The following is a 20,867-nucleotide window of genomic DNA, read 5'->3' on the forward strand; positions in this document are numbered from 1 at the left end:
AATGGCTGGACAGGAGAACCCTTGCGTGGGCACACGCTCCGCAGGGCCATGCAAGGGTCTGACTGCGGGCATCGGCATATTAGCCCTGGGCCCCAAGGCTGCTCGGTCCCCCCCAGCCACGCAGGAAGTCGAGCCTCAAGAGAACCAAACTGTTACCAAGTAACTTACCTGCATCCCAGTCCAAAGCTCAAAATATGGAAAGAAATTGAGAAAAAAGGGGGAGGGGCACCTGAATGGCTCAGTGGGTTAAGCATCTGCCTTCGGCTCAGGTCGTGATCCCAGAGTCCTGGGATCGAGTCCTGTGTCGGCCTCCTTACTCAGTGGGAGCCTGCTTCTCCTGCCTCTCCCCCTGTCCCCCCACTCTGTGCGTTCTCTCTCTCACTCTCTCTCAAATAAATAAATAAAACCTAAAGAAAAAAAACACACCACCAACAGTATCAAATTTACAAGGTCTGGGACACAGTCAAAAACTCAAAGCAGACCAAGAAACAGAAGAAAATATGAACTGTAATGATAGAGAAATTACCAATAGAAACAGATCCAAAAATGGCGCAGATGGTAGCTATGAGACGGGACACTAAACACAGCTATTGTGCTCCATATGCATGCCCCAGAAAGGAAAGGAAACATGAGCACGGAGAGAAAGACACAGAAAGACATAAACTGGGGTGCCTGGCTGGCTCAGTCGGGAAAGGCTGCAAGTCTTGATCTCAGGGTGATGGGTTTGAGCCCTATGCTGTGTACAGAGATGACTTAAAAATAAAAACTCTTTAAAAAATAAAAATAGGGGCACCGGGGTGGCTCAGTCAGTTAAGCGTCTGCCTTCGGCTTAGGTCATGATCCCAGGGTCCTGGGATCAAGCCCCGCATTGGGTTCCCTGCTCAATGGGGAGCCTGTGTCTCCCTCTGCCTGCTGCTCTGCCTACCTGTGCTTTCTCTCTATCCATCTGTCAAATAAATAAATAAAATCTTTTAAAAAACGAAAAATAAAAATAAAAAGCGGTGCCCAGGGGGCTTAGTTGGTTAAGCGGCTCAGGTTATGGTCTTGGGGTCCTGGGATCGAGTCCTGACTCGGGCTGGCTCAGTGTTCTGCGGGCAATCTGCTTCTCCCTCTGCCCCTCTCCCCACTCACTCTCTCGTTTGCTCTCTCTTGAATAAATAAAATCCTTTAAAAAAAAAAAAGACATAAACTGAATTCTAGAATTTAAATTACTATGTTTGAGGGGTGCCTGGGTGACTCAGTCACTAAGCGTCTGCTTTCGGCTCAGGTCACAATCTTAGGGTCCTGGGATCGAGCCTCGCATCGGGCTCCCTGCTCACGGGGAGTCTGCTTCTCCCTCTCCCACTCCCCCTGCTTCTGTTCCCTCTCTCGCTGTGTCTCTATCAAATAAATAAATAAGATCTTTAAAAATAAATAAATTATAATGTCTGAGGTGAAAAATGGGGATAGAAACTACCAAAATACCTGAAAAAAAAAAAAGAAGAAGAAGAAGAACAGCACACCAGGGAGCCGTGGGACATTGTCAGTCACCCGAGTATACACACGGTTAGAGTCCCGGGGGAAGAAGAGGAAAGCAGGAAAGTCCTTCAGGCCATTGGGGGTGATGGCTTCTAAATCCGACGGAAAGAATCAGCCCCCGGAGGGAAGGGGCACGGACGAACACAGGGCGGCAGGCACAGAGACGCACACCCCGATGGCCTCCCGCAGTCAGACTGGCGGAAAGCACCAGTGAGCACGCGGGTGGCGGGGCCAGCTGCGATGCTGAATCCATGGCAGGGACGAGGACGCCGCCGGTGCGTAGAAGGGAGCGCCGGCTCTCCGGGAGCCCCAAGAACAGAGCACCTGCACGGCGGGATCCGTGAGGGAAGAACCTTACCGGAGAGACCTCCGAACACCTCGCCTTCGCGGCCCACCGGGAAGCCCACTGGGGAGACCAGACACACACACAGCGTGGGAAGGGGCGTCAGTCCCCACGTCCGCTCCCAGGGGCTGCCAGCAGCTCTAATGCAGAGGGCATGAGGTGCCCATACGATCGGTGCAGAGGCGAAGGTGCTGTCAGCACTGTCCTCGCACCCTGCTGCTGGCGAGAAGGTGCCCTGAACGGAGGGTAGTCAGAGGAGGAGACGGGGTAAAGGAGAAAAGGACAAGCGTTCACGGGTGCCCAGCCAACCTGGCAAGAGCGAGAGGGAAGGGGCAGGGCTGGGGGTCCGCACCACATCCAGAGGACGGACACAGTGCGTCTCGCCATCTGTTCTAGTCAAGAACAAGCCATCTCAGAGCCATGCTGTGGGCTGTCCTGGGCGGAGGAACGCATGTGAGAGCACAAGCCCATGACACGAGGAAGCCGCACCCGGGAGGGTAGAAGTCCCAGCGGACACATCGGGGCCAGCTCGCGTGTGGCAATGAGGTGCCCAAGACGGGAGGAACGTGCAAAACCAGAAAGGAAGGAGAGCAGCGACGGCTGTGACAGAAGAGACTCAGACCGGCACAGTGAGATCTCAGCTGCTCGGGCACCCGGGGCCACCTGAACTCTGAAAAACGGTGTCGTGGACCAGCCCCTGCGGCCCCAGAAAGCCTGCGGTTTGCGCGGGCAACCGCCTCCCTGTCCCCCCCACCCCACATAACGGGTTGCCAGGTTGCCATGGGCGACATGGCACTCTCACACCAACGCCACCGGCATGGCCTGGGGATAAAGGATCTGCCTGGGAAGAGGAAGGGCAGCCAAGCCATCACGATGCTCCTGTCGGCCCCTGACAGTGGACGCGTCCGGTTCGCCTCTGTGGCCTCTAGTTCGTGGGAGCCACTCGTGTCTTCACATCGGGCTGGTCCCCCTGGGCAGACGCGGCACACTCCCCTCTCTAACCTGTCCGCGAGGAACAAGACCCAGCAGCCGCCACAGGGGTGTGTGCTGTCTACTGACCCCAGGGAGGAGGAGGGAGAACGGGCTTTGGCTCGGAACGCGTGCAGCCTGCCGTCCGTCCAGCCGCAGATGGCTGTGCACAGTGCCTGTTCCGTGACGCTAAAGGAGCAGAGACCAGAAGGTTCTCTTCACTGGTATTCAAGGGGCCTCCTGGTGTGACCATCTCCCATGTGCCGCATCTCCAGGCTCCACTCAAGACCTCCAAGGTCTTCCTCCCATGCACTGCGGCCCAGGGGCTCCCTGACGTGGGGACTGGACCAGAACGTGGTCATGGGCCTCCCCCTTGTGCTCCCCGCAGTCCAGTTGAAAGAGCGCCCCACAAAACCAGCAGACCAAGGGTGTAGATGCGCCCTGCTCCCTTCCTGGTGATCACTGGGGTCACTGGCCCAGGGCCGGCCCAGACCCGACCCGTCTGGTGTACAACCAACCTTCTGCACAAAAGGCCTCTAGCAGTCAGTCCCCACATGGGCCTTCACACGTCCACACCGGCCTTCCCGCCCCGCAGCCTAGGACGACAGCACCTTCCTCCTAAAGCAGCCCTGCCTTCCCCACTTCAGTCTAGCCGTTCCCACTGCAACCGAGACAAAATCTAATGGCTGTTAAATATAACTATCTGAAGGGGCCTGGATGGCAGTGGGAGCACCGGAGAACCCGCGAATGACACCCACCCCGGGATGTGGACAACAGACACCTGAGCCTCCAGATGTGAGTCAGCTGAATGCCCGGTACCCCGACCTCACTGCTCCCCAGGGACATGGCACCCCCGGAGGTCTAGGAGCCCCTCGGACCGGGGCCTCACTCGGTGGGGATCCTACCTCGTGGTCCCAGAGGCAAGGTGGCAGCCAGGTACAGAAGGTGGCTTTTTGGAGATGGGGCGGGTGCCAGGGGCGAGTCTGGTCCACACTGCCTGCAAAGTGTGTTACAAACAAGGACAAGTGAGCGTTCGGTCTGCACACCTGCGGGGAGGCTGGACACGAGGATGCAGGAGGAGCCCAGGCTTCATGGAGGGGCTTCACCTGCCCGCTGGCAGCCCCCACCCCTCCTCCCATCTCAGAGCTCCAGGAATCTCTGGGGGCACTGCCCGCCACTGGACTGTTCCAGTCCCCACCGGCCTCCTAGTGCTCAGACCTCCAGTCCCCACCCGTCTCCCATCTGTCCTGGGTGGGTGGAGGGGGGGCCAGGGTCAACACACAGGTGGTAACGCATTCACGGCGCTAGCAAGTGCTGGGTGACTGTGCACCCCCCCACCCCCGCTCTCCTGGGGCTCTTCCCTGGGGTCAGCACCAGAGGCTCTGGCTCCCTCCATCTCAGGGGCACCCCGAGGCAGGTTGTTTGCACAGAGTTTCATCCCCAAAGCTGAGACCCACAATGAGGGAGCGGCGACTGAAGCCTTCTAGGTTAACGTTTTTCGAAGGTCAAAGTTGGCTTTCCGGAGCGAGGTAAAGGACTACAGGCAGGGTCCATGCATGGGCTTCAGGTGGCCCGTGAGTCCCCTGAGGTCCTGCGTACATTTCTCTAGGCAGAGCCTTCCAGAGTCTCAAAGATCCCTGACCTCACAAGCACAGGAACCTACCTCGGATCGGTGGTCACCTCAGAGGACACGCCGTGAATCTTAGTGGTAACAACTACGAACGCCAGCCCTGAAATCTCAGTGGGAAGGTGACCTTCAAAAAAAGCTGGACTCCAGATGATCCAGAACATTACCTCGTTAGCCAGGAAAAACATGGACTGCACGTACAGACCACTTACGCTCGATGCACAAAACCGGTAACACGGCCCGCTGTGAACAATAAAGACCTCACGAGGCCAAGCAGAGAGCGGAGGACAGGGTCAAGTTTCTGCTGAAGGAGGGGCACAGAGCAGGTGCTGTGGCCCGAGGGAGAGAGCACCCCGCATGGGACGGGGATGACACTGGCCTAGGAGGTCACATGATGACAGCAGAACAACGTACTCTGGGATAATAAACATCAGGAAGGCGTCAAGTGAGTGAACCTGTAAGGATACACTTTATTTACCACCAGGGAAACAGGAAGGGTGAGAATGTACACCGGCCAGCCTGCAAAAATCCTCAAGGCTTATTTCTGGGCATTTAGGGAGGTCTCTGAGATTACAAGGCCCAGCGTTCACAGCTCTAAAACTAAGAAAATTCATGTTTCTTTTCCTCAATGGACTCCTGCTTGCATGAGCGTATGAATATCGCCCATAATAACGGGCAGATTTTGACTCCCAGGTCCACAGAGAGGAGGGGAGGCCGACAGAAGGGGAAGGTCCGGGGCTCCCTGAGATAAGGGGGGCAAGGCAGATACGGCCAGGGAGCGAGGGTACCAGCTGTGCACACAGTGTGTGGTCGAGGAGGAGAGACTCATTCACCAGAATTCCCCCTGGGAAACAAGGACTCTCCTTGGGATGGGGGAGACCTCCCCCACTTTACCCACATGCTCCAGAGTAACGAGAAAGAGGGAAGCCATGCTGCCCTCTCAGGCTCCGGGAAGCAGACTGCGGATTGAGGGCCTTTTCCTTTTCTGAGCTGGGGCACAGCTGGGGCGGGGCCGCAGGGAGGAGCTGGGTGTTGTGAGGTGCTAAGACCCGGGGTGGGGGGTTTGGGGAGAGAGGGAAAAACCAGCGGTGGTTTGGTCAACAAGGGGCATTTGAGGATGTACAATGTGAGTGCCTTCTCCACCTGCCCGTGGACGTGTCAGTGGGAGTGGACTCTTGGGGGTGAGGTTAAATCGGGGTCAAGTTCTTGGCCAGGGCTGGCCAGTGATGAGTGTGGACATCAAACACGAGAACACAGGGGGCACCTGGGTGGCTCAGTGGGTTAAGCCTCTGCCTTCGGCTCAGGTCATGATATCAGGGTCCTGGGATCGAGCCCCACATCAGGCTCTCTGCTCAGCAGGGAGCCTGCTTCCCCCTCTCTCTCTGCCTGCCTCTGCCTACTTGTGATCTGTCAAATAAATAAAATCTTTGGGGGGGAAAAAAACCCACAAACACAGGACCAGGAGTTGGAGGGACAGGAACCTCCAGGTTTCATGTGACAGAGACACAGTCCGGTAGCATTTTTCAGCTTGAACTTGAGCAGCAAGTAAGAGAGCACACTGCGCTTGTCATCCCAGTAGGGACGAGGGAATTTAGAGAATCCCTCCTGCTTGGGCCCGACCGCCAGACCAGAGGTGGGACAGAAGACGGGGGCCGTGTGGCCTACTGTTGCCTCGGGTGGCCCTTTTCTCAAGGGAAGGGTCTGAACCTGGGGGAACACAATGGGGCTCAGCATAAACCCACTAAATGGGTTTTGGCTGTGAGCAGTTCTTTCCAAAGATGTTGCCTTAAATCTCCGATATTCAAACCATGCAGTACAAACATCAACGTGCACGGCCTGCACACACACGGCGGTCGAATCCGCCCGTCTGCGGCACAGCCCGGGGCTTGGGAGCACGGACAAGTCACCTGACATCCCTCCCACCTGCCTGGTCTTCGACATCCAGCAGGAGCACCCACAGCCACCCTGTCGGCCGACGGCTGCACAACTCTGTGAATTAAAAGTCCTTCGACAAACACGGAAACCAGGTGGATTTTATGGTCCGAACATGGAACCCACTCAGCCGCTTACAGGGGACCCACATCAGAGATGCCGTGAAAGGAAGAACGGAAGGCGTCTGACACTGGGCCTGGCACAGCGAACACTCGGGAAACACTAGGGGTCAGTAACGTGTGACAAAGATTAAACAGAGCACTGAGAACGTGTCTCGTTAGATGTAAGAAGTCCAGAACCGTGGGGCCGGCTGGACCCTGGAGTTCGCAGAGTTCATGTCCCCTCGTCTCAAGGTCAGAGCCATCTCTACCTGCTGGAGGCCGGCTGCGTGCGGCCTGCTGCCTCCTGGTGCCTCCGACGCTCAGACCTGCACGCACCCGAGGAGGACACAGGACACTCGCGTGGAGGGAACAAGGGGGCTGCACACAGCAGACAGCTCCAGGGTGAGGCCCTGGTTGGGCAGGAGAACTGGCCCAGCGTGGGGGCAGGTGCCTGCTGACAGCAAGGCTGTGTAGTCCCTGTGCGACGTCCTGGCACGGGACACAGCAGGCCGGCCATCCGTCCATCCGCATAGCCCCCACGTCGGGCACAGCTGCCCACCGGCTGCTCCTGCCCTGCTGGGCGGCCCAGGCTCTCTGCCCTCCCCCTGCCCCCAGCATCACCCACCAGCCCCTCAGGATGCTCAGGGCCTTGCTCGCCATCCTGGAGGTGGCTGTCGCCTCCTCCATCCTGCACGCTCTGCAGAGGAACAAGGAGGCCCGGCAGGTGGGGAGTCCCCAAGCTTCCTGCCTCCAGGAAGGAAGCCTCGTCTAAGGCTCCTCGGCACACGTCTGCAAGATGTCAAAGCTGCAAGAAACTCCATCAGGGGTCCCAGGGCTCCGCAGCGGGCGGGAGGGCAGGGAGGGTGTCCTCCGCTCAACTGTTTTAACACCACAGAGGAAAATCATCCACAACTCTCCTGGGAGGTGGCGGCACTGTGGGCCCCCACAGTTCCTGATTAGAAATAATCCACGCTATGTGGCCTGTACAGACCCAGAGGCGATGGCATCCCCCAGGGGTGCAGGGAGGGGGTGCGAAGGCAGACAGAGGAAACACTGAGGCCTGAAACAAGTTTTATGGTGGAACTCGGGATCCTGAAACCTCTCCGGGAACAGTATCTAAAAGCCTCTCCTATCCAACCGCTGCGTGGGCTGGCAGGCGGCAGGGCCGTCCTCCCGCGGGTCGTGCGGGCGGGGCACGGCAGGGACCCCCATTCGGCGCGCTCAGTCGGCGCCGTGCACGCTCTGGTGCCGGAGCAGGTGGGAGCTCCTGCCGAAGGCCTTCTGGCACTCGCCGCACGCGTACGGCTTCTCGCCAGTGTGGACCCGCTGGTGCAGCACAAGCTGGGAGTGCTGGCCGAAGGTCCTCTGGCACTCGCCGCACACGTACGGCTTCCCGCCGCCGTGGGTCTTCTGGTGGAGGAGCAGCTCCGAGCTGTCCCAGAAGGTCCTCGCGCACTCGCCGCACTGGTGGGGCTTCTCCCCGGCGTGGACCCGCTGGTGCGCCGCGAGGTGGGAGGTGCGCCGGAAGGCCTTCCCGCACTCAAAGCACTCGTAGGGCTTCTCGCCCGTGTGGATCCTTTCGTGCCGCAGCAATTCCGAGTTGCCCCGGAAGGCCTTCCCGCACTGCGCGCACACGTACGGCTTCTCGCCCGTGTGGATGCGGACGTGCCGGACAATCTCCGAGTTCTGGCCGAAGGTCTTGCCGCACTCGCGGCACTCGTACGGCTTGTCCCCCGTGTGGATCCTCTGGTGGCGGATGAGCTCGGAGCTCTGGCCGAAGCCCTTGCCGCACTGGCCGCACAGGTAGGGCTTCTCGCCGGTGTGGATCTTCTGGTGGCGGATGAGGCCCGAGCTGTGCTTGAAGGCCTTGCCACACTCGCCGCACTCGTGGTAGCGCTCGTCCGTGTGGATGCGCTGGTGCTGGATGAGCTGCGAGCTGACGCGGAAGGTCTTGCCGCACTCGCCGCACGCGTACGGCTTCTCGCCCGTGTGGATGCGCTGGTGCAGGGCGAGCGCCGAGTTCTGGCTGAAGGCCTTGCCGCACTCGCCGCACTTGTAGGGCCGCTCGCCGGTGTGGACGCGGTGGTGGTGCACGAGGTGCGAGCTCTGGATGAAGGCCTTGCCGCACTCGCCGCAGGCGAACGGCTTCTCGCCCGCGTGGATGCGTAGGTGCCGCCGCAGGCTCGAGTTAGTCCCGAACGCCTTCCCGCACTCCTCGCAGCCGAACGGCTTCTCCCCGCTGTGCACGCGCAGGTGCTGCAGGAGGTGCGAGTTCTGGTTGAAGGCCTTCCCACACTCTTTGCACGCGTGAGGCTTTCCTCCCACCGGGCTTCTCTGCGCCCCGGGTGCTGCAGCCCTCTCCGCGGGGCTGGAGCAGGGCACGGTCCGGGGCACCAGTGGGTGCGGGCCAGGACCCCGGACACGCTCGCTCTCGTCGCTGTCCCTGGACTCCTCGCCCGACGGGGACCTCTTACAGACGGCCGGCCCCGACGGGAGGCCCTTCCCGCGAGGGGACGCCCGCTGCGCGCTCCCGTCTGCGGACACTCCCGAACGCCTCGCCACCGTGTCCTCCGCCCGGGCGGCTCCCAACTCCCGGCCCTGGCAAACCACTTGGGGAAATTTCTCCGACGTGGCCGCGCGTGGCTCGGGGTCTTCAGAAGCCTCCTCCTTGGGGATTACCTCCACGTGCTCAGTCCCCATCTCACAATCTGAAATGACAGAGGGCAGGCACGTGAAGTGGCTGCAGTGCACAGGACCCCCCGCGAGAGCTGGCGCGGTGGACCGCATGCCACGGCGGCCTGGGGGTCGGGGGACAGGACCGGACCAGGGGCGATGGCGGGCACGCCAAACGGAGGCCGGGCCCTGCCTGAGAAGCGCGACGCGGATTGTCTGAGGGAGAGATATAAGGAGAGGGATGCTCCCGAAATGTGGCCGGGGACCTGGGCGTGGTAAGGAAAGTGGGAACAGAGGGTCCACTGCGGAAAGGCTGGGCGAAGCAGCAGAGATGACACACTTCTCACCAGAGACAGGGCCCCTCCCTGGTGCTGACCCATGGCGCTCAGCAGGACACAGGTCTGCCGCCGGATTGGCAGGGCGGACTGTCCAGAGGGTCCCAGGGCTGGGCCAGGGCCAGAACCACAACAGAAGTCAGTCCTCTTGGCTCCCTTCCATCTGGGCGAGGTTGCCCTGTCTTCGTCTTCTCCAGGTGGCCACCCTATGGACACCTGCTCTCCCCGCCCCCCCCATGGAAACGCAGCCCACACCGCAGTCTGGCGCTGAGTCAGGCTCCAGCACTGGGCTCCCTTCAGTTCCGCAGACCCGTCCCTGCCCCAGGACCAAAGCTCCGGCTCACTGCAGCTCCCTGAAGTCTTCACTAAGTGAGAGAGCTTCGCGCTCTTTTTCAAATGCTTCCTGTCAACGCTCACCTTTCTTCAAATAAGTTTGTTTTGTGAAATGTCCAAACGTATCCTGATGTTTTTAGGTCCAACACGTCTCTTTCCTTTTTGCGAGTTTTCTTCTATTTTCAAATGAGTTAATTCTTTTTATACATAGCTATGTCAACTTCTACAGACTGTTTATAAAACAGCCTCTTCAGAGAGTTTTTTTTAACACTATTTTAGATCTAAACCTACACTTTTTTAAACTTCTAAAAGGCTACCGCAAAAGTTTTAGTTGTTACCCACTATGCCTTCTTCCACAGGTCATCACCAACAGAATAATGAACGTATTTACTGCAGCATGGAACCTGGCTGAAGACGGACATCCCTCAGCCTTCTCTGCGGACGGGTGTGGCCACACGACCGCACTCTGGTCGGTGAGACAGGAAAAAGCAGACGAAAATGCGTGGGATGTCTGGGAAGTCTCCTGAGGGGACTGTCTTTCTTCACTCTTCTCCACACTGTGCCTGGGGAGACAGGTGGTAGACGGGTGCCATCTGGGGCCGTGAGCACTGCAGTGTCCCCCCCCATACCCTAGGACGGGGCAGAGCTGGAAGGAACCAGATCCCTGGCGGCTCCACGGAGCTGCCATCCCAGCCCTGGAATGCCTGCCTCTGGACTTTTTTTTTTTTTAGATTTTATTTATTTATTTGAGAGAGAGACATGAGCAGGGCAGAGAGCAAGGAGCATGTGGGACTCAATCCCAGGACCCCAGGACCTGAGCCAAAGGCAGACACTTAACGACCGAGCCATCCAGGCACCCCCAGAACTTTTCCATCTGAGAGAGAAATATGCCTTTGCCTTGCTTAAGCCATTGTGGTTTTTTGTTTTGTTTTTAGGAAGCCAGACCTTCTCCTAACTGGCACCATGGCCCTGGGGGTTGAGCTATCCTGGACAGAGAAGCGGGGTCAATGCCAGAACGGGCCTGGCCTCTGTCCAGGGAGAAAGCAGCCTGGGGCAGGGCACACGGGCACAGTGGCCAATCAGAGGAATAGGATTCTCCGCCTGTGAAGTTGTGGCAGCTGAATCTCAAGGGGGCACGGGCAGCCGAGGGCCCTCACCCTATACCGCAGAGTCATGGAATGGTTTCTAAGCCAGGGAGTGACACAGACCACGGCCAGATAAGCGTTTCAGGCCAAGGCACACTAACGACCACTTCGTAGCCAGAAAGCAGCAGGCCAGGACGTAGGACCTATGAGAAGGCGGAGGCACGCATCAGGGTGGGGGGCGTGAGCTGACCAGGGCAACAGCAGCAGAGGGAACGAAGAGGAGACAGCTGCATAAAGAGCTCAGGGTCAAACTCCGTAAGGCTCGGCTGGGAGCTGCCGGGGCTGGACACAGGGTAAGGAGGGGAGCACAGTCATGGACGATGCCCAGCCCTCCCTGCCCGTCATCAGATGACCAGCAGTGCCAATGGCCGGGGGTCCGGCGGCAGCAGCTCATTCGGGCAGCAAGAGGACCCATCAACGTTGTTTTGCACAAGACACGTTTCAAGGCATCCATACAGAATACCAAGGAGTCAGCTAAAATGTCCCGGTCTGAAGATGCCCTGGCCAAGACCAGAGACACGGCCCGGACCGGACTGAGCATCGCTGGTAGCAGCACCGTGTGATGGCCACTGCAGACAGGGCACAGACACCCAGAAGTCAAAGCTAGCGTGCAGGCTCTGCCGTCACCCACCATCCTTCCCTTTGGGGCTTCCCGCCTTTCTCCGCCCCAGGAGGCTACACTCAGCATGGACATTCACAGCCCCCTGGCGTCCAACTGCAGCCGTGGGGAGGTCCCACGGAGACCAGAGGGAGGGAGGACTCAGGTCGGGGCATTTGTTCCCTTGGTTCCCTCCTGTGAGGCAGCCTTGGGCTGGCGGTGTCCCCTCATTCACCAAAGGCCGTTCTTCCTCTTGGGGAATCTGTCCGACCCAATCATCTCACAGCCCCGGAGCCAGCAGCCTCCCCAGCCTCTGGTACCCCCAGGCCCGGCTCCCGGATCCACACCTGGATCATTTGTAACTAACCTCCCTCAATGACCCTAATCTGAATGAGTAGCTTCCTGTCTGGACCCTCGTGGCAGAGAGTGGGAGGATGAAGGGAAGCCTGCCAACAAAAGAAGGGATAGTGAGTGACCGGGTCACTGGGCCAGGGTGGACAGAATGACACAGGGCCACCTGGAAAGTGCCTATGGGGACAGTCCGGCGGTCAAAGGGGCCTGTGGGAGCAGACTCGCTGGAGAAGTCGAGCCCAGTGGCAGCAGACAGATGGACCGGTCTGTTGCTTTTTCCAAGAGTCTGGATGAAAGGACCAAGGACCTCCCGAAGGGAGCGCCCCGCCCACGCCCCACACATGTTGGTACAAAAGGCGTGGCGCCACCCAGCCCGGGACACCCAGAAGGAGCCTGACCTCCTCGTGGGGTCCCCGAGACATGGAATCTCTGGGCTCCCCCGAGAGGACCCGCAATCTTCAGCTCTGCCCGCAACACGGGCTCTGCCCTTCCCACAGAGCAAGGGCAGCCCCCAAAAGCTGGACTTCTCCTTTTTGTTGAAATTTCTGCAAACTGCGGTTGAGTAAGGGTCCACGGCGCTGGGACTCAACTGCACCCTCGTTCGTGGCGCACGTGGGCTGGGAAGCACACCCTTAGAGAGATGTCTGACACGTAGCCGCGGTCCAGTCCCACAAGCTGCTATTTTTCGGTCCCCGTCAACGCCCCACCCCTCTCCTGTCCCCTTGTCACCCACGTCTCTCCTACAGTCCACCGTCCGGCGCCTCGCAAGGTCGGAATTCTCAGAACCGCAAGGAAAAGCACTTGTCCACGGTACAACAGGACAAGCGTTCTATCTGCCCCCCATTTCAAGATCTGGTTCAAAAGTCAAATCCAGAACATCTCCCCCAACGGAACGTGACCCCCTGACCCTTCCTCCCCTCTGTCTTCTGCCAGCGACATGGTACTAGCGTCCCTGGCGGGTCGCACTGCTGTATGCCTTTCTGGCAGTTCCTCATGTGTGCGTCAGAGCCAAGGGCACGTGGTAGGCCTCACGCTCATACAGAAACACTCCCCTCCTCCAGCCTAGATTCAAACTTCCAGCCGGAATTTCCTAACTTTGTCTCTCATGTCCTCACTCTCCTAACCCTGAAACTGGCTGCTTCTGGATAGAGAGGATGGCGGTGTCACCTGAGCAGGAGGGGGTCGGCTCCTGGTCCTCGCTCTGGGGGGGGGGGGGGACACGCAGACCTCTCCTAGCTCACCACAGCTCAGTACAGGGTCTACAGCTCTGCAAACCCAGATTTGTTTTTCACTGCACCCCAGGAAAGCACCCGCAGAAAGCCTCACCCACAGAGTCCCGATGCACCCACCAGCTACCCATGTAGCCACTAACAAGACCTTCGACTCTGAAAGGACCACGCTGCCACGGAAACCCTGAGAACTGCGTCACAGCTTGCAATTAGAGCGGGAAGACTGTTTGTTTGATTCTTAAACAACAATCCTCAGCCTGGAATGAGGCAGGATGCGCGATAGTCCACTGGGAAATGTGCAGAAACTAGGAAATTCGAAATGACGAATTCCAGGTCCCACCTCAGGCCTCCGAGAATCCCCTGGGCGGGCCCAGGGCGCTGGGGGTCTAACAAGTACCCTGGGGGATCCTGATGCCCCAGCAGGGGTGAGAGCTGCCCCAAACTCAGTCCGGGACACTCGGCTCTACCTAAGGCCTGGCCCACTGCGCCCGCCACATGCATGCAGCAGCAGGAATGCGCGGACATGGCCGGCTAATGCTCCGACTTCTTTTCTCCTTTCTGACCCTCCCGCTGGACTGGGCTGGGCTACCCTCCCCTCCCCTCCCCTCCGCTTCGCAGAACAGACAGGGCAGATCCAGTCCCGCACGCTGGAGGCTCTCCATGGAGGGAAACCCACACTTGTGCACCCATCAGGCCTTAGCTGCTGGGACAGGAACGGAGTTTGCCCCCAGCTGCCTAAATCCGAGTTCACACCAATCTCCAGGGATAGCAACATCACTCCATCCTTTGAACTCATCTGCCCAAAATCATGATGTGATTTGTCATAAACACTGACTAATCTGGCCGCTGACACTCTGCTTAGGTCTTTTTTTTTAATATATATATATATTTTTTAAGATTTTATTTATTTGTCAGAGAGAGAGGGAGAGAGAGCGAGCACAGGCAGACAGAATGGCAGGCAGAGGCAGAGGGAGAAGCAGGCTCCCTGCCGAGCAAGGAGCCCGATGTGGGACTCGATCCCAGGACGCTGGGATCATGACCTGAGCCGAAGGCAGCTGCTTAACCAACTGAGCCACCCAGGCGTCCCTGCTTAGGTCTTTTTAAAATGTCTGTTGAAAGCAAAGATTTCTGAAAGAGCTACAAAAGGCCCAAGAATCACTCCCGTCTCCAAAAGACTCTGCAGGGTTGCACGCAGAGGCTGTTCCAGCCCAGAGGGACACACAGCAGGAACTGTAGGGAGGGCATGGTGAGAGACAGGTCTCCCTTTGGTAACAGGACGAGAGCAAGCTGAAGGAGCAGGAAGGGAAAGCTGCGGGCCAGGGGTCCACGGGGTCCGCTGCCGGGCAGACGCAGACGGGGCAAGGCAGGGGTGCAAACGGGCTTCCAGACAGCGGTCCCCGGGCTCACAGAGGTCACAGATGGTGTCTGCGCATCCCACCCCCATCCCCACAGAACTACACACAGCACCCAGGCAGCGCGCGAGGCGAGCACCAGAGTAAAGAGAAAAGGAACAGAGGGAGCATTGTGGCCTCGGCGTAGCATGTGGACTGACAAGGAGGCCCAGAGTCGGTGAGAGGGCTGGCATTCTGATGCGGAGAGGGACCGGGAGCGCTTACTATGTGCTGGGTGCAAAGTGACGCACAGACGTTACCCTGGGAAACCCTCACAGCCTCCCCAGGAGATAAGCATGCCCGTGTGAGGAGGAGGAGCCGATCAACCTCATTTCCCCACCCTCTCCAGCCCCAAAGCAGCTGGGAATCTGGGGACATGGCGGTGGAAGAATGAGGGACTTGAGGATGTCAGCCAGGACACAGTGGAGATGGGAGAGTGGGACAGGGAGGTGGATGGAGTGGGGGAAGGGAGGGAGGCGTAGCGTGTGCCCAGATGGAGGTTTCAGAAAGGGGGGAAATGTGTTAAGCACACAGCACACAGAATCACAGGGCAAGGATCCTGGCACGTGGCCCAAGGTTTAATTTTGAAATTCCAAAATTCATGATACACTCAGAATATCCTTTGCAACTATTCAAATTTATGATGAAACATTTTAGAAGTTGACTTCTGCGTAGGTATGGGGACACAACGCTTCTCCAATCCTTTTACGGAGCATTTGAGCAAAGAAGTGGGCAGTGGTCTTGCAGGCTCTGCAGGAGATCTGAGCTCTGGGAGTGAGCCCCCACCGAGCTAACCCAGACAGCAAGACCACCTCCCTTGCAAGGGACTGTTCAGAACAGCAGGGACGGATCTGGGGACGGACATATGCCTTCATCTGAGTCAATGATGTTCTGAGCAGGCTTGCTGGGAGCCTCCGGGAATTGTTCCTACCATCCTGCCCAGCTTGTGGATGACGTCAGGGAGAGCTCATAAAAATCGAGGGACCGTGGAGCCACTAGGTTCAGTTCGTCCGGGAAGCACTTTCCTGCATGGCTCCAACTGTGCAAGCTTACACACCCGCACAGGCCGAAGCCAGCGTGAGCTGCATTATGTTACTTACAGACAAAAAGCATCTTAAGGGATATCCTTTCCCCTAACTTCTGAAACGCCCAATCCTACCAAGTGTCCAGCATCCCGTACAAGGATCTCCTCCTCCCCGGGGTGTTCGCTCAGGCGCAGGACCGGGAAGCTGCTGGGAGGGTCCTGCGGGCCAAACACCGGCTACTCTTTCCAGCGTTGTGGCCTTTGGGAACAGGTGTTCCCACTTCCCGGAATACCACCGCCCACTGTGCGCTTCACCAACATGCACGGGCCTGGGCTCGGCCACACGCAGTCCCACTCTCTTCCCTGACCCCGACGGCCCTCGGTCTGCTGGCAGTCACGCAGCCGTACCGTCTGTCTACGCGCACCCCCCACCCAGCGCCTGGAGCGTCCCGGGCAGCGGACGGAGACGGCTCACGAGCATCTAAGCGCGCTATCTACACCGCGGGGCTGCGGCGCCCTCGAGGACTAAGCGGGTATTTCATTCCCTTTCGGACCCCAGGGGCCCAAACCGGTGCCGGGCGTGGAGGCGCGTCGCCCGTATGGGCGACGGACCAGTCTGTCGAGCGCCGTCTCCCGGCTCTCCCGGGTCCCCCCGCGGTCCCCCCGCCAGGACGGCTCCCGAACCCCCGCGCTCAAAGCCGCTCCCGTCCGGCCCCCGCCCCAACCCGGCAGCCAGTGTCCGGCGGGGTGACCGTCCCGGCCGCGCTCGGGGTCGCTGGGTCGGAAGGCCGGGGGCAGGGCGCGCGCGGGGACGGCCCTCGCGGAGCAGGTGGGGAAATGGAGGCGGGTTGAGCGAGGCGGCCGGCCGGCCCAAGGTCACAGGCCGGCTCGACGCGTCCGCCCGGCCCGCGGGCCGCAGCAGCCTCGGGGCCCGGCCCCCGCCCCGCCGCGCCGGAGGAAGGTCTCACCGCGGCCGCTCGCTCCGCGCTCGCCCCGCGCCGCGCTCCCAGCCGCCGAGCTCTCCGCGTCCCGGGCGGCGGCGGCCGGCGCTTTCACTTCCGGCGCGCTCGGCCAATCAGCGCGCGCCGCCGGCGGCAGAGGAGCAGGTGGGCGGTCCGTCCCGCCCCGGCGCGCGCTCCGACCGACCCGCCCCCCCCCCGCCCTCCCCGGGACCCCTCCCCCGGACCGTCCCGGAACCCCAAGCGCCGCCTCGCCGCCCCCCGCGGGGTCTGCTCCCCGGAGAGGTCACCCCGGCGCCCGCGTCCCCCGCACCCCGCGGGACCACCGACGAGCAGGGTCCTCCGGCCGGCCTAGAACGGCCCCGGGGACGCACTTCCGCCGCGGGGCCGGCCGCTCTGCGCGACCCAGTCGCTGCCCCCGCGTCCACCTGCGCCCGAGCGGGCGGCGGCCGCTTCGCCCTGGGCGCCCCACCCCCGTGGCCCTCAGCCCGTCAGGCCCCTTCCCGGAGCGCCGAGGGCCTGGCGGGCGCGGACCCCTGCATCCCGGAGCGCGGCGAGCAGGGAGCCCGCTCGGAGGTCGGAGGGCCTGCTCGCGGGAGCGCCCTGGGGTCAGCGTGCGGGCCACCGCCGGCCGCGCTTATTCTCCGCCGGGCACCGTGCGCTCCGTATCCTCCGCCGGCCCGGCTCGCCCCAGCCCCGGGCCTCGGCCTCTGAGCTCCCGTGCGGTCCTCGGGCCTTCTGTGCGCGGGCCTCGGCGCGCGGGGCGGAGGGCCCGGCCGGCGGCACTGCTCGCAAACGCCGCTCCTCGGGGGAGCGCCGTGACGGGCCCCGTCCGCGTCCGTGCATTGGCGGCGGTGGGAGGGTCAGCCCGGCCGCGGCGGCTTCCGCGCTGGCCTCAACGCTGTCCTGCGGGGTCGGAGGAGCGGCTGCCCTCGGGGGAGGCCGCGATGTTTGCAGCCGGTGCGCGGTAGAGCGGGGAGCTTTCCCTTGAGCTGCTCGTTGGAATTCGGCCCGAGACCCCGGGGTCCGCGCTCCTGCCCCCACCCCAGCACCCTCAGCCCCTCTGCCCTCCCACCAGCGGCGGCCGAGAAGCGTGGACCGTGGGCCGGCCGAGATGCCCGTCTTCCTCGCCTAGGCTGCGCACAGCCCGTGGGAAAGACATTTCCAGAAGAGCCCCAAGACCCGGTGTCGTTTCTCCCTCCCGCAGGCCTTTTCCCACCCCCAGACGTCGCGTCCGCTTCCCCAGCGGCTCGCCCGCACTTCGCACGACCCCCGCTGCAACCTGCGCGCTCCCCAGGACTACACCCACCCAAGGGCCGCGGCGGTAGCCACTGCGCGCACCCGGCACCCCAAGGAAGGATGCCCGGCCACGCAGGTACCCTGCCCCAGGACCAAAGGCTGGGGGACGTTTGGCCCCGCTGACTGACTTTATCCAGGTCACCTGCATTAGCGGGCATCCGCCTCGAGAACCCAGATGAGGGGCACCCGGGTGGCTCTGTCGGTGAAGTGTCTGCTTTCGGCTGCGGTCACAATCCCAGAGTCCCGGGATCGAGCCGATATCGGGCTCCCTGCTCAGGCGGGGCCCTGCTTTTCCCTCTCCCTCTCCCTTGGCTCATGCTCGCTCTCTGTCAAATAAGTAAGTAAAATCTTGAAAAGAATGAAAGAAAGAAAAGAACCCAGACAAGGGACTCAGCCATGGCTGCCCGTTGGAATGGGGAGGTGGATGGATTTTACAACTACTGATGTCTGATGCTAACCCCACAGGTTCCAGGCAGGGTGTGTGTGTGTGTGTGTGTGTGTACGTGCACACACACACACGCATACACACACTCACGTGCTTTGTGATTTTCAGCTTTCTGAATGATTTGAACGTGCAGCTAACAAAGTTGAAAACCAGCAGCCCCAGTCAGTGACTCTCAGAGTGTCCAAACGGATGGAGTTCGCATCTCCTGGAAACTTGATGGAAATGCAAATCCTTGGGCCCCATTCACATATCTTCTGCATCATAAACTCTGGCGTTAGGGTTTGGCAGTCTGTTTTCACGGGCCCTTCAGGGGGTCTGATGCCCACTAACGTTTCCCTGTCAGGGCCCAGACATCAGCTGCACTGACTTTAATCAGCCCTTGAACGTGGGTTGGAGAGGAAAAAAAAAGATAAGCTGCATCTTCCCAGCTCCTCCCCGGCCCACCCTCTGCTTTATTAAACTAGCAAATTCAGGGGCATCTGGAGCCCCTGAATTTGGAAATTTGGAAATTCATGAGGGAAGGAGACCGAGGCAAATGGTCCCCAAATACCATCCCCATTTTCAGTGGGCATGAGGATGTATACAGCTGGTGTTTCATGGTCTCCCTACAGGCTTAGGACTTGCACAGGATGTTTTTTACAGATGAGGGGAAGCAGTTTCTCTGCTGGGTGGGAATCTCGGTCACCCTCTTGAATTCATGCAGGGACAGACACGTGGAAAATAAAAGACATCCCAGTCGTGTTCTCCGATGTCCCCTTCTCTCCCATCCGTGGAGAACGTGAGGAGAGCTCCCAGCACGGGCCACAGCCCTTTGTTAGACTTTGTTAGATCACATCATCTCAGATGAAGCTTACGACTCTGTTTTAGACCTACGGCTCATCATGATTATGTTTTAATTGTCTGCAGACCACATTCCAAAGTATCACCAAACCATTAGGAACAGCACTGGATGTCCGCCCACACTTCAGCAGCACCATATCAGCCATGGTGGGGCTCCTAGAGATACAGGACTGCGAGCACTACCTTGTGCACCTCCGGGTCCCTCCAAACTGCTCACCCCCCCAGACATGTAAGCCAGCCAGGAACGGCTCCAACACAAGACGCTGGCTTGCATGGCCTTCTCTCCCTGGAAACCTCCCCACTTCTCACCTCTCTACATCCATGTCTTGTGTGACCTGTCCCCTCCCTCATCAAACCTGCCTTTCTGCCCCTCTTTCAACCAGGCCAACCTCACAGTATATCGGGGATGCCCAGAGTCTCACGCAGCATGGCACAGATGTAACTGGGCACAAATGATTCCACTGTTTCCCAGGAAACGTGCCTTTCCCCGGTATAGACGGTGTTCCTTGAGAGCCCACACTGCATTACACGTCCCGGGAGACGCTGGCCGTGCCCAGCCCATGTTCGGTAGAAACTGGCCAAGCTAAAACACTCAAGTGTCACCTCCACGCACTGAAGCAACAGCAAAAGTTGAGTCAAGACTCAGTTAAGTCTTCTGTGTTTCCCTCCGTCCTCCAGCGATGACGAGGCAGGCAGCCTGCAGCTGCAGACCTCGTCATTATCCCCGAGGAGCCCGGAAGGCATCTAATTCTACTCCTGTGCTCAGGCCGCAGCCCATCAAGGAGTCTTGGTTGGGGCTCGCAGCTGGCTCAGTGGGTGCAGCATGTGACTCTGATCTTGGGGTCATGAGTTCGAGCCCCAAATGGGGTGTAGGGATTACTTGAAATGTTTAAAAATAAAAATCTTGGACGAACTATTCCTCCAAAAAACATCCCTTCTCTGTGATACCAACTTTCTCCTCAGGCTGACGTGATCCATTTGCCAACTCCCACGCCATTAACTCACTCTCCAAACCGTGCTCTCCCAGACGCCACACACCTGCCCACAACACCGTCCTCGTCCCCAACACTGCCGAAATCCTCACGGCCCCTCTCGAGTAAAAGGGTCCCTTTGTTTCCAAGGCTTTGTTTTGCTGCCAACACCCACGACTCTCTCCAGACTCATCCTGGGCTCCTGGCTGTCCCCTCCCTGCAGTGAGTCGCCCCATGACCACGGATAGGGCTACAGTGTTAATTCTGCAGAAGAAATCACGAGGCATACATCTTACCCAGGCGGCAAAATATGGGTCTGGAGGCGACAGAACAACAAATCCGATCCGTACAAGTGTCTCACACAGTTTGCAAAGGCCCCTCGCCTAGACTGGCCACAGGAAGAGTGTCCCGAAGCTTAGACTGTCTACCACAGGTGTAGATGAGGCTCTCCCTGATGAGGGGGCCCAGAGGAGTCAGGGACTTGTCCAAGGGTCATCAGGTCAGACACCGCGAGGCCAGGATGAGCACCCACACCTTCGTTCTCCTCCCCAGACTCTTGTCACTCCAATCTGACCGCCTTCCCGGAGTCCCACGCAACCTGCCTCCAACCCTTACAGGGGCCCCAAAGCGTGCCCTGTTTTGTCCCTCTTTTCTGCATGAGTCAGCTCCAGGGAGGACATATCAAATCCAGCTTTCACAAGATCTCACTTCCCTGACACGTGCAGAGCTTCTCCCATCGACCAAAATAAATCCCTGCACAACGCTGGAGTCTGGGTCACCTCTC

The 20,867-nt window shown here is 59.5% G+C and overlaps 1 protein-coding gene across 1 annotated transcript; it reads right to left on the reverse strand.

Annotated features, from left to right (window-relative positions):
* Positions 1-7,674: 7,674 nt before the first annotated feature.
* ZFP3 (ZFP3 zinc finger protein) lies at positions 7,675-16,578 on the reverse strand. Its single transcript, XM_032840099.1, has 2 exons — positions 16,538-16,578; positions 7,675-9,198 (listed from the first exon to the last, which is right to left on the reverse strand). The coding sequence occupies exon 2, from the start codon at positions 9,188-9,190 to the stop codon at positions 7,712-7,714; it is 1,479 nt and encodes a 492-aa protein (XP_032695990.1). The 5' UTR covers positions 9,191-9,198; positions 16,538-16,578; the 3' UTR covers positions 7,675-7,711.
* Between the last annotated feature and the right edge of the window lie 4,289 nt (positions 16,579-20,867).

Source organism: Lontra canadensis, unplaced genomic scaffold, assembly GCF_010015895.1.
Source record: "Lontra canadensis isolate GAN:19392208 unplaced genomic scaffold, GSC_riverotter_1.0 scaffold110, whole genome shotgun sequence".
In the NCBI taxonomy this organism is placed as follows: Eukaryota; Metazoa; Chordata; class Mammalia; order Carnivora; family Mustelidae; genus Lontra; species Lontra canadensis.

Bases quoted from the DNA above. Each gene is read 5' to 3' on its own strand.
- ZFP3 (XM_032840099.1), bottom strand. From the start codon at position 9,190: ATGGGGACTGAGCACGTGGAGGTAATCCCCAAGGAGGAGGCTTCTGAA.